This window comes from Pristiophorus japonicus, chromosome 6, assembly GCF_044704955.1.
Source record: "Pristiophorus japonicus isolate sPriJap1 chromosome 6, sPriJap1.hap1, whole genome shotgun sequence".
In the NCBI taxonomy this organism is placed as follows: domain Eukaryota; kingdom Metazoa; phylum Chordata; class Chondrichthyes; family Pristiophoridae; genus Pristiophorus; species Pristiophorus japonicus.
The window spans coordinates 16,066,454-16,079,616 of NC_091982.1; the positions used below are offsets into that span (position 1 = coordinate 16,066,454).

Below are 13,163 nucleotides of genomic sequence, written 5' to 3' on the forward strand. Positions count from 1 at the left end.
CAAGTTATCCCTCAAAGGAGGGCATCAGTAATAAAATAAATAGATGGTTCATACAACATAAAATTGCCAGATAACTTTCAATTAATGATGATTAAATTGAGATTAATGATACTCAAATGCCGTTTTTTGCTCACTTGTTTAGCAAAGCTACTTTAGTAACTTTTACATCAATTCATACATGTACTTTAGGGACATTTCCTTGACAAGTAGTATCTAATAATATAACCGTTAGGCAACCTGTATGAAGCAGACAGCTTTAGCCAGAAGATGAGTTTGCAAGTAATACTGTATATTATGCTAAATAATACTGTATATTATGTTGTTTTAAATCTTAATAAAGTTATTCCCTTTTCATTCAGTCTCAGATACAAAGAACCCTAAAACAAGCTCAAAATAAATGTACTGGCTTTTCGCTTCCATCACCCAGAAGCAATGAGGCCAATTGAAGCCACACCAATGAAACAAACAAGCTAAACAGCAGAGCAAGAATTGAAGCTGGGATAAATGGCACTAATTGTTTTACAGTGCAATTTACTTTTAATGTAATAATAGGAGAACTTATCACAGTCTCTTTGTGGTCAGCTGCACATAACCACGTTCCACAATCCAAACAGAACTCCAAGCCCAATACAAGGTTCCAAATATAGCCTTTCACTCCCACTGTAGAGAGCGCCTCCTAATCCAAGCACAATATTTAAATACAAACTCATGAGGCAAACTAAAGCAATCTGCTCTAATTATCCAACAATTAATACTAGGCACCATGAAATATAGCTCATCCTCAGCCAAGCTTCACCTGGAGACCAGAGCACACTTTGCAACTCTAATCACTTTTATGCTAAATTTGTTATGTTTTTTTTTTGCTGTGGTGTTTGTTCAGGCAAAGCTGCTGCGTGAACAGTTAAATAGGGCTGTGGGACAAAGATTTGCTAAGTGTGCTTTTTATCTGTTCTGTATTAGGAACCCTGATTCAAGCAAGCATTTCTTGGCAAACATACTTAGTGTATCGGAGATCAGAATAACAGAAATCTACAGGATATCACAGGGTGTGGTGTGTTTTTCTTACATTTATGATTAAATATAAACTACTGATTCTTTTGGATCGCACGTCTTTATTTTTATGGGTTTTAACTGCAGAAAATGTGCAAAAAAAATCAAACTTATTTTAAATTGATTTTTTTTAAATGTAATTATCGTAACAGAACAACTGTGGAGATGTTCAATTGGACACTTTAAAAAAAAAACATTTCCAATCCTCTCCTGAAGCCACCAACTATTGCTGCTGTAGTTTCAAAAGCACCGCACATCCTCCAGAAACTCCCCCAAATGTGCATACATTTGTGCCCAGACCAAGTGTTTTGTTTGGCTATTCAAACCTGGGAGCAGCACAACCAAGCCCAATTCTGTCACACAACATCTAAATATAGGCTTTCCAGCAGAAAGTCTGGCTGATGTTTCCCTTTCCTATCCCAGTGTGTGGAGGACAATTGTAACATTCCTAGTGCCATTGCACCCTGCCTCAGATGAGCTAACTCAGTACAGATTGGGCATGCAACCTGGTACCTTCCTGATCTGGACAGCTCCGATGGTGCATTTAACCACTGAGCCATCGGAAGCATGGACAATCTTTACTGGAAAACATTTCGCCAAATCCCTAGACACAAATTCACATTGAAACACCTCAATGTCCCATAAACAAACTGGATACACACTCCTATCCTTTTCCCCCTCGTCCCAAGCACACATGTCCACAGAATCTCTGTATTGCTGAAGCTCTTTGGATTGAATTGTGGTAGTGCAGCATCGCTGGAGTGAAAATAAAGAACACACTGGAATGTGTTCCCTAACCCTAAACCCCACATTTAGTCATAGCTTCACATCTCCTGCATGAATCTATGCATGTGAAAGGGGTGGGGATGCAAAAAGGAGACTAATGAGGAATTTATAAACGTTGTACAGTTGTATCTTTAATTAAATGGGACGTTCTCGAAATAACCAAGTTTTTTCTTGCATCTTTTTTTGGTGTCTGTTACTTTGATCATCTGAGAAATTAGAGAGAGGGTTAATCCCCAACAGAGAGCTGAGATCTGATCATCTTTACTATTTTGTTCCTTTGGCCATCCAATCTTTCAATTTGAATGAAGCACAATCATCATCTGATGGGACTTAAATCAAGGGCCTAGCTGATAGCTCAGATGGACTTTCAAAACCCTGGGGTAATGGATTGGGCGTAATAGTATGTTCACAGACTGATTTAAAACAAAGCCAATGTAAAAACAGTTAAAGGAGAGAGGGCTTTTCTGAGAGTTCCAGCTAACATTCCTCGCTTATCCAACAGCGCCAAAAAAAACACAGATTAATTAATTCATCTCATTGTTGTTTGCTGGTCCATCATGACGGAGTATTTGCTTGCATAACAGTCATTATAATTCATTGCATTTAAAAAAAGAAATGGAGAATATCTGCATGTCAAGCTGCTGTACACATTGAAATATTATTTATTTGATCTGCTCAATCCCAAATGTCTGTTCACTCATTTTCGGATTACAGCTTTTAAATGCCACTTAAAGTTATGGATTGTTACTAAAATTATATTTCTATTCATTAGGCTGTGCTGTGTTTAAAAATCAAGTCTCACTTGTCAGCACACTTGTCAAAACTCAAAAAAAACAATGTTAACATTTTCTTCAACTTGTTACTGATTTGGTCCTTTTTCCTCCAATTTTCTCCATCCTCTCCTGAAGGCATTATTGGCCCCTAACTGCACTGCACTTCCAAAGGTGCCAGCCGTCATCTGTTATATTGTGCAAGTGGCTCAGACAATGCGTCAGCAGGATATCCAACTAGAGGAGCCATCAATGCCAAGCCTATTCCTGCCTCACGCAAAAACAGACGCAAACGTTCCAGGAGTTCCTGAATAGCAAACAAGAACGGCTTTCCCCGCTCCCTGGCCAGAGAGGCGGAGGCCAATTGCTGCAGCTTTACCCACCACCAGGGGATCAGCTAATTTAGCACAGACAGGGGATGGAGCCCAAATTTTTCCTGGTCCAATCTGGCCCAGATACTTACTGCATAAAATTGTTGACCCATCAGGAAGATCACATGAATATTTTTGTTTGGGCACTATGACTGCTAATAACATTATCCATGAGAATGCAGGAAGACAATGCTGTTGGACTTGTGGGGGACAAAAGATGGAATAGCAGAGGAGAAATTACCATACAAGAGATGGCAGGCTTGCTGTATATTATATAGTTTAACTAAAACATGAGTGATTTAAATATATAGTAATCAGTGAGAATCAATCAGGAGGAGAGGTGCCCCTTTGTTTGATATTCAACAATATAAAAATGTTTCTTTTAAAGAGTTAAACTGTTACTGTGATTTTACACCTTCAATCGGAGAATCTGACTGACCCTGGCACCAAAAGTGATTCTTCATTTAAAACCCTTTGGGTGAAATGTAATCTGGGTCCTGAACAGCTCATACCAAATTCAATATCAACAATCTGCAGATTAAAGGAGCCTTGCACTTCAATTTTGGCTGAACTCAAATGTTTTAAATTTAAAATGATGTTTAACTAGACAGGAGTTCATCAATAATAGATTTTTCTTTCAGAATAAAGAGTAAGTGATATTATGAAGAAATTCTTGAGGCCAGTTAGTTTAAGATAATAATGTGTGAATTTTTCTTGTTTTTTTTTGTTTGCATCTCGGGTCATAACTTTTGGTGCTTGTAGTCTACTTGCATCTAGTCTAGCGACAGTGTTTATACCATATCTCTTAACTGCCCCATTTTATAGGACATCCTGACATTAAGCAGCACCACAGCAAAATGTAACAAGACTGCCAAACCTGTTGATTTGTTCAAAAACAAAAAAACTGCAGATGCTTGAATCTGAAATAAAAACAGAAAATGCTGGAAATCTCAGCGGGTCAGGCAGCATCTGTGAAGAGAAGCAGAGTTAATGTTTCAGGTCGATGACCCTTTGTCAGAACTGGCGAATGTTCGAAATTAACAATTTCTTCAGGAGCACTGAAAGGGGGAGGGGAGGAAAGAAAAAAGGTAAGGTCTGTGATAGGGTGGAAGGCAGAAGAGATTTGAGACACAGAAGGTATGATGGGCCGAGTTGAGATGCTAATAGCAGAAGTTATAAAAAGATTAGTTCAGATAGGGTGTGAATGGCAGGATAATTATCAGCTGTAATGAGAAACAAAGTGAAAAAGTACATCAGAGCAAAATATGGGAAGAGGTTAAGGTCGGAATTGTTGAACTCTATGTTGAGTCCAAAAGGCTGTAAAGTGCCTAAACTAAAGATGAGACATTGTTCCTCGAGTTTGCGTTGAGCTTCATTGGAACAGTGCAAGAGTCCGAGGATAGAGGGATTGGAGTGGAGAATTAAAGTGACAGGCAACTGGAAGCTCGGGGTCACGCTTACGGACTGAACGGAGGTATTCCGCAAAGCAGTCACCCAATCTGCGTTTGGTCTCCCCAATGTAGAGACCACCTCCTGATTTGTTGATTGTCCAGAAACTGCACTGCATTTTCCTCCCCAAATTTCACTCTTTCAACATGTTGTCTCCTAAATGAAATCTCTGGCACTGCTAAAGTACAGCACCCCTTGAATCTAGTCTGGGTGAATTGTTATTTTACAGTATCTGCTCAATAGGACCTCAGCTCTTAAACAGTATATGCTCCAGTATCTCCTGAATGTGACTCCAGCTTTGTTATGGTACAGTTCTGTTCGAGACATTGTCTGTGACTGTGACCATGCTGTATTACCCTCCTTGTCTCACTCAACCTCGGTGCAGCCTTCGATACAGTGGCCCAAACCATTCTCCTCCAGCATCTCTCCTTTTTTGTCTAACTCAGTGGGACAGCCCTTTCTATCCATCTACCTGCACACTCCCAGCAATGGTTTCTCTTCCTGCCCAGTCACTCCAGATTTCCCAAGGATCTTTCCTTGGCCCCTCCTCTTCCTCATCTAAATACTGGCCTTCACCATTATAATCTGCAGGCACAGGATCAGCTTGCACTTGTATGTTGGTATGCAGGAGACTGGTCACGAAAGTAATAGTCCATGGGATCCAGGGCAAAATGGCAAGTTGGATCCAAAACTGGCTCAGAGGCAGGAAGCAAAGGGTAATGGTTGGAGTGTTTTTGTGACTGGAAGGCTGTATCTAGTGAGGTTCTGCAGGGCTGAGTCCCTTGCTTTTTGTGGTACATATCAATGACTTGGACTTAAATGTTGGGGGTATGATTAAGAAGTTTGCAGACAACACTAAAGTAGGCTGTGTGGTTGATAATGAAGAAGAAAGCTGAAGACTGCAGGAAGTTATCAATGTATGGTTAGATGGGCAGAACAGTGGCAAATGGAATTCAATCTGGATAAGTGTGAGGTAATGCATGTGGGGAGGTCTAACAAGGCAAGGTAATATACATTAAATGATACTACACTGAAAAGTGTAGTAGGAACAAAGGGACCTTGGAGTGCAGGTCCATAGATCCTTGAAGGTAGCAAGCAGGCCAGGTAGATAAGGTGGTTAAGGCGGCATTTGGAATACTTGCCTTTATTAGTCGAGGCATGGAATACAAGAGCAAGGAGGTTATGCTTCAACTGTATAAAACACTGGTTAGGCTGCAGCTGAAGTACTGTGTGCATTTCTGGTCACCACATTATAGGAAAGATGTGATTGCACTGGAAAGGGTGCAGAGGAGATTTACAAGAATGAGGAAAGATTGGAAATGTTGGTCTGATTTCTTTGGAACAGAGGAGGCTAAGGGGAATCCTGATTGAGGTGTATAAAATTATGAGGGGCCTGCATAGAGTGGATAGGAAGGACCGGTTTCCCTTGGCAGAGGGGTCAACAACGAGAGGGTATAGAGTTAAAGTCATTGGGGGAGATTTAGAGAATGTTGGGGGTCTGGAACTCACTGCCTGAAAGGGTGGTAGAGGCATAAAACCTTACCAAATTTTTTAAATACTTGAATGTACAACTTTATGGGCCCAAGTTTCCACATGATTTGCGCCTGATTTTTAGGAGCAACTGGTGGAGAACGGACTATCTTAGAAATCGCAATTCTCCACATTTTTTTTTCTGCAGTTCTCGTCAGGTAGAACAATTCTACTTTGGAACAGAATTTTTTCTTCAAAAGGAGGCGTGTCCGGCCACTGATGCCTGATTTCAAAGTTTCCACAGTGAAAACATACTCCAAACTAAAGTAGAATGGAGCAAGTGAAGATTTTTGTAGAACTGAAAAAAACCTGTTCTACACATTAACAAAATCAGGCGCAGGTTACAAATTAGGCGTCCAGAACGAGGTGGGGGGGAGGGGGGGGGCGGAAGGGAACTCATTAAATTCTGCAATAAATCCTTATTTATACTTCTACAAATATTATACAAATAAATCCAACCTGAATAAACATTTATAAGCAAAGAAAAGATTAAATAAACCATCTTCCTACCTGTGTGAAAGTGCTTTAGCCAGGGAGAATTCTGCAGCCGTTCGTTGCCGCTGAGCGGGAGGGGGGGGGGGGGGGGGGGGGAGGAGAAAGCGGTTTGTTGTTGTGGAGGGAAGGGAGGGGAAGGAGACAGCGGTTTGTTGCCGCGGAGGGGAGGGAGGGGAAGAAGAGGGCGGTTTGTTGTTGTGGAGGGGAGGGAGGGGAAGGAGACAGCGGTTTGTTGCCGCGGAGGGGAGGGAGGGGAAGGAGAGAGCCGTTTGTTGCCGTGGAGGGTGGGGAGGGGAAGGAGACAATGAGAAGGGTAGCCTCAGTGCTGATGTGCTGATGGCAATGTGCTTTTATTAAAAAATGTTAAAAAATTAAACAGCTACAAAGAACTACAAAAATGGCCGAGTGCCAATGTTTTTTTTCCCACACTGAGCATGCGTGAACGCTCCAACGCGCACGCGCAGCGTTGCCGGCAGGAAAAAAACTAATTTAAATAGTACCCGCCCCCTCCCACTTACAAAATCGGCGCGAGTGTAGGCTCCGCCCCCCTGGGCGCCACGCCAAACAGACAAGGAGCTGCAAAGCGCTCAAGAATAGCGCGGTTTTTTTTCTGGCGCCGTTTTAGGCGCGAAAAACGGGCGCCCAGCTCGAAGGGGCGCCCGTTTTTTATCCTGTGGAAACTTGGGCCCAAAGTGTCATAACCTACAGGGCTACGGACCAAGAGCTGGAAAGTGGGATTAGGCTGGATATATCTTTGTCGACCAACGTGGAGACGATGGGCCAAATGGCCTCCTTCTGTGCTACGAGTTTCTATGATTCTATAATTCTATGCTGATAACACCCAGCTCTACCTCTTCAAAACCTTTATTAACGCCACACCACCTCCGTGGTTTCAGACTGCCTGTCCAATATCAAGTCATGCACGAGTCACCGCTTCCCCATCTTATCAGGAAGACTGAAATCATTGGCTACAAGATCCATACACTTGCCACAGATTCCATTGCCCCCTCAGGCCACTCAGATTGAAAAAAACAGTATGAAACGTTGGTGGCCCATTCAACCTGGAGTTGAGCTTCAATCTCCATATCCTATCCATCATAAACACTGTATATAATCATTTATGCATAAATGCCCTTCTCTACCCCAACTAAGCCCCTCTGCTGATGAAATACTTGTTCAAACTTTTGTCAGCTCTAGACTTAATTATTCCAGTGCCTCCCATCCTTCACAAGCTACAACTGCATTGAAACCCAAAGTGCCCATATCTCCCAAAAAAAGTCATGTGCACTCATCAGCACCAACCAAGCCCCCCACCCTCATTGATTTGCACAGACTCTGTCCCCCAAAGCATCACATTTAAACATCTTCAAATCTCTCCACAGCCTTGCCCACCCTACCTCTACAACCCACCTGCCCTCCCCTCAGCCCTCTCCCCTCTCACCGTGACCTTTTAAGTGTTCTCCCCTCCCTTCCCACACCATTGGTAGGAGAGCCTTCTGCCACTTTTGATCCACTCGATCCCTAAACCCCTTCACCTCAGCACTTCTCTCTCTTCCTTTAAAGCCTTCTCAAAACTCATCCTTTTGACCAGGCTTTCAGTTGCCTCTTCTAACTCTTTTATAATGACAATTGTCATCAACGAGTTGACAAGTGCCTGCTTTTTAAAGGGGCACAAACAATAAACTGTAAATGATAAGTAAATTAAAGGAAACTTAACAAAATAATTTAAAATACAGTTCCTAGTGTCCACGATGCACTCCAGTCCCTCCAGTGCCCACCAGTCACAGAAGGCCACAAGCAATCGGTACACACCGCGTGCTCCATCTCCAGGGACACCCAGGCACAGATATAGCCGTGGAAGAGAGATAGGCAATCGGGTGGAATGACTCCCTTCACCGCCCGCTGCCTAGATCTGTGGATGGCCACCTTGGCCAGGCCTAGGAGCAGTCCCACAAGGAGGTCCTCCGATTTGCCCGCTCTCGTCCCCAACGGATGGCCAAAGACCAGGAGCGTGGGACTGAAGTGCAGCCAAAACTTGAGGAGCAGCCCCTTCAAAAACTGGAAGAGTGGCTACAACCTCTCACACACTGTAAATGCAAAACATGGACTCGTCCAGCCCGCAGAAATTACAGGCTACCCGCGGCCACGCATCAATCGGGAGGTCCCACGCAGGCCAGTCACCAGCTGCTGCCACTGGAAGATACCGCAACGGCCACAGAGCAAATTTAACGGGACAGCTCACTTAAACCGCAAATTTGAGGGAACATTACCTGGGACTGGGAGTCTGTGAATTGGTGTAAAAACTTATTGGACGGGACTACTCCATGCCAGATCCCCAATGGCCAGTTGCCTCTTCTAATCTCTCCCTGTATGGCTCAGATTCTGATTCCATTGGTCACGTGCCATGAGATTTTGTTTTGCAATGAAGCTGCCATGTAACTACGTTTTTTTGTATCACAGGAATGTGGACCCAGCTCGACTATGGTGCACTATCTGCTGAAGTTGTAAAGTGAAGCATTTGGATTTCACCAATTTGAGTGAATGGGGTGGGTATCTGTAAATAAGTTTATGTAAAAATCAGATGAAACCGAAGCAAAGCAACCATTTGAATGTAGATGTCAAAAGACACTGATGAATTTGCAACAGCAAGGTCACATTAAAAGGTCTATTACATTAAAGGATCTATTACATTAAAGGAATGCAAACAACAGTAGACATGTAGATCTCCCGCCATTGGCTGCAGAGAACCAATGGCATTGTAGACTCTCAAATCTGGCTCTACAAATCTACCATCAGCTTAAATATCTCCGGTTCAAAAACACACAGATCAACTCCCATGCATCTGCACTCCTCTACAAATCATGCCGTCGTACTTAACGATCATAACGCAGCAGGTCCATAAGATTGCCAGCCACAAGCAATATAAATGGAAGAGAGTGACACACCGAGGACATGCAACCCAGAGCAGAACAAATAAAATGGAAGGTTAAAAGCACCTTTAGTGCTTGGGATACCGGTCCTGTTTGGTTCAGTTGTATAAGTTCCATCAGCTATCAGTGGAGAGAACCTGGATACTGCACCACCTTGTTTCTCAAGCTTAACTCATCTGTTCAGATTTCACCCTGGGGGGGGCGGAGAGGGGAGAGAAAGAAGTGGAGGGATGGGACAGACAGACAGTGGGGTGGCATCAGGGAAACACAACATGTTCCAACCTTTGGGTAGTTGTATCACGCCACCTGCTGGAGAGATTAGCGATGTATTCAGACACCAAGTCTGGAGGGAGGGAAAGGCAGAGGGATGGGAAAGAAAGTCTCCTCCACTCTCAAGCCATTGCCAGCAGACATTCGTGCAAATCGCAAGGGTTAAAGGAAATTAATTAAAGGAAGAGTATGGAGTTTCAAACACTATGTAAATAGATGGCATGAATGCAGTGAGAGAAAGAGAGACTGAGCAGGAGGGAAGGTGAGCAAGACAGATTGGTCTCCAATGACTGCTTGAAGTGTTTTATTAACAGATACAACTCCATCTACTTATGCTGGATACATCTTTTACAAGCTTTTGGATGAATGATAAACTGTCAGTAGTATCTGATCAAGGATCTGGCTATATTTACCTTCGACCTCTTTCTCTCTGAAAAAGCATTCAGAGTCCTTGTTTCTCAGGCTGAGGGGTTAATCAGTAATTGTTTCATTCAGTTATCCCCACTCCTGCCCTGTCCTATGTCCAAGTCAATGTCATTCCTGCAATGAAATGGGGAAATACATCCATGGAACAGTTGCTTCACTGAAATTAGAATGCAGGTGTGAAGGCTGTTTAATCCTCTCCTTCCCCCAACATTAAATGAATCTGAAATAATCAGGGCAGATGATTTGTTATTGCTCAAAAATCAACTCAAAAACTGTCAATTTCACAGTGTCCTGGGACTACTTAAATGAAAAGCTGCAGCACTCAGGCAGCAAACTGCACTACACATGGTAAGTGTAGACATTCACAAGTTTTTAAATGGGATGTCACGCCATGCAAAATCACTTGTCCTACTTCTAGTCTCATTTTGAGATTACCTGCATTTTGGAATAAGCATAACAAGATAAAGTATAATAAACTATAGTAGTCTACACCAACTAACGATGACAAACCATCAGTACTGATTTTATAGCATCATATTCCAGTAAAATATGCACCATACCAAGAAATGCATGCACTATATTTCATATCGTATTAATGTGCCTCCGAATGCACTGAATTCCACTGTATTACAAATGACACTGTACTGCACATTGCATTGTTTTATACTATGATGAATGCATTGTACTGTATATTAAATTGCATACACTGTGCTCTTGAATTACAAGGCTATATTCGGAATGCTTGGTGCTTTCAAAGTTCTACAGGGTGACTAGCCCATTCCTTTTAGCCTCTCACAGTTACAATACCCGTGTATGTATCGACACCTCCCCATCCCACTGGCACCTTTTCATGCATTACTCTTTCCCGAGTCTGCGGAGGACCGGTAATTAATACAGTAATACCCAAAGTACCGCTGCAAAGAGTATCCAGTAAGAAAGCGCAACATTTCAACCCAAGCGGTAGATCTGTCATGCGGCGGAAAAAAATTAAACACACCCGAGTCCGCGGGAAATCGGGGAGTTTCAGCATTGTTGCGTTTCTTTGTGAAACTGATTAGAACAAACAAAACCTGGTCAATTTCAAATCAGCTTCAAGGTCTACAACAAATTCCGTTTTTTTTTTAAAAGTCTCAATTATTTTCGCACGAATTCAGATATTTGCCGAGATCATTTCTCTCTTTTTTCCATCTTTCCCTCGTTATTGGGTTTTCCTGAAACACGGAGACTTTCCTGATACCATGAATTATTAACTATTCCACGAGGCTTTTTTTTTTGTTTGTTGAAGTAGCCGCTCGGCTAAGTTTTGGAAAGTTTCCTCATGAGCACGTCTCCGAAACCCAACCAAAACTGGGTTGGTGGGAAAGGAACAAGCACGCATTAGGTTTGCAACAAAATAATAGGTGGTCGGAACTAACACCAAACTGCGCACTTGGATTACCATCACAAAATACTAGAATTAATAAATACAAACTGGCTAAACTCGGAATGGGGGTGAGCCTGGGGGGGCAGCAGCTCGCCGCCGATTGGCGATCTGACCCCTCCCCCCCCCCCGATACACACACGATTCGTGACTTTATTCAATATGATGAATCTACCTCGCATTGGCAACCTTAAATGAAACAAAAGCATCGCTGGGACCAAGGTTACAACTGCAATTTTATATACAAAATTGCAATCATATGTACAATGCGTTCTGTGCACAAATGGCAGATAATTTATTTGTAGTTTAAAAGATAAATAAAGCCCCCTTCCCACCACCACCCCTCAATTAATTATTCTGCATTGTCCCTTCACCTCCCAACGCCTTTGAGAGACACGGCAACGAGCTGAGTGAAGGTGAGGTTCTCCGAAAGGGGGGTGGAGAAATAACTGCTCGCTCCCCGCCCCCGCGGAACAAAGAGCGAGATCCACTTGGGGGCTCACATTAAACTGCAACTTCACACGACACGGGAGAGGGGCAACCTTTCAATGACGCTGTGCGGAGCGGACTCGGCGGCCAAGAATCGGGTCTACCCTCCCCAGAGTAACGTGCGATAGCGATTCTACGATGCAGTTTGTATTTTCCTTGAAGTTACAGAATTGCAATGCGCTCCTGAAGTATCAACAGCCTGGCGCCCGGCACCTGGGAGCCGCCTCCATTCACAAAAAATAAAACCAGAAACTGCTTCAAATTACAAGCGGAGGCACCCAGCAACCGCACTCGGGCTCCGCTCCATCTACCTCTCTCATGGAATTTAATTAAAACAAACTTACTTTGTGTTGTGGGAATGCCAGGCGATAGGGTCCAAACTCTTCGCTAATGGCAGAGCACTCCGGCACAGTGCGAATATAACTCCCCAGTAATATTTCCACAGCAAGTCCCATTTAGCCATTCTCCAGGCTGAGGCAAGACAAGTCAGAAGGGGATCTCTGTGAAATTAGCGGATCTCAGGAATGACTGGCTCGCCCTCTCAATACTGTGTGTCTGACTTGTATCCTTTATTTGTACCTCCAGAGATATAACCCTCTCTCTGAAACGTATCCTTTTTCTGTCTCTCTGGGTTAAGGCAGGAATGTATCCTTATCCACAGGAATGTATCCCTCTCTCAGGGTTGTATTTTTTTTCCGGGTTGTATCTTTCGCTCCCGCCTGTGACGGCTGCACACTCTTCTCCGTCTCTCAACTCCTTTGGTTGCCGTCAGCTGGACCGTGCTCTCACTACTATCCCCCTGTGGAGATGCCTCTCTGGGAGGGCAGTCCTCCAACGCTTCAGATCGATGTTGGCTGCAGGTTGTCCATGTGCGACCTGGAGGGTTTTATTTTGTTGTTTGGTTCCTCCTGCTCACTGACTCGCCGCGACTCCGCTTAGCTCCCGGTACATCGAGTTGTTACTCGCTCACTGGTGGACTAACCTGCGTTACCTCACTGCCCCGCCTCTCAGGCACGCTGCAGACACCACTAAGCCTCCTACCAATCACAAACGCCCTGAGTCCCACTCAGCCAATCACACAAAACCCGAAAGGGGTCCTCACACAGGGCTCTGAAAGCCAGATTTAACACTGCCCCAATCGACAGTAAACTTTCAAACAGAAGATGCTGCACAGCTT

General features: G+C 43.6%; 1 protein-coding gene across 1 annotated transcript in view; it reads right to left on the bottom strand.

The window, feature by feature from the left end:
• Positions 1-12,943, bottom strand: part of efnb1 (ephrin-B1) — a 170,246-nt gene extending 157,303 nt beyond the window's left edge. The window contains exon 1 of the mRNA XM_070882634.1: positions 12,331-12,943. Coding sequence (XP_070738735.1) covers positions 12,331-12,449 — 119 coding nt within the window. The 5' untranslated portion in view covers positions 12,450-12,943. The remainder of the gene's footprint in view (positions 1-12,330) is intronic.
• Between the last annotated feature and the right edge of the window lie 220 nt (positions 12,944-13,163).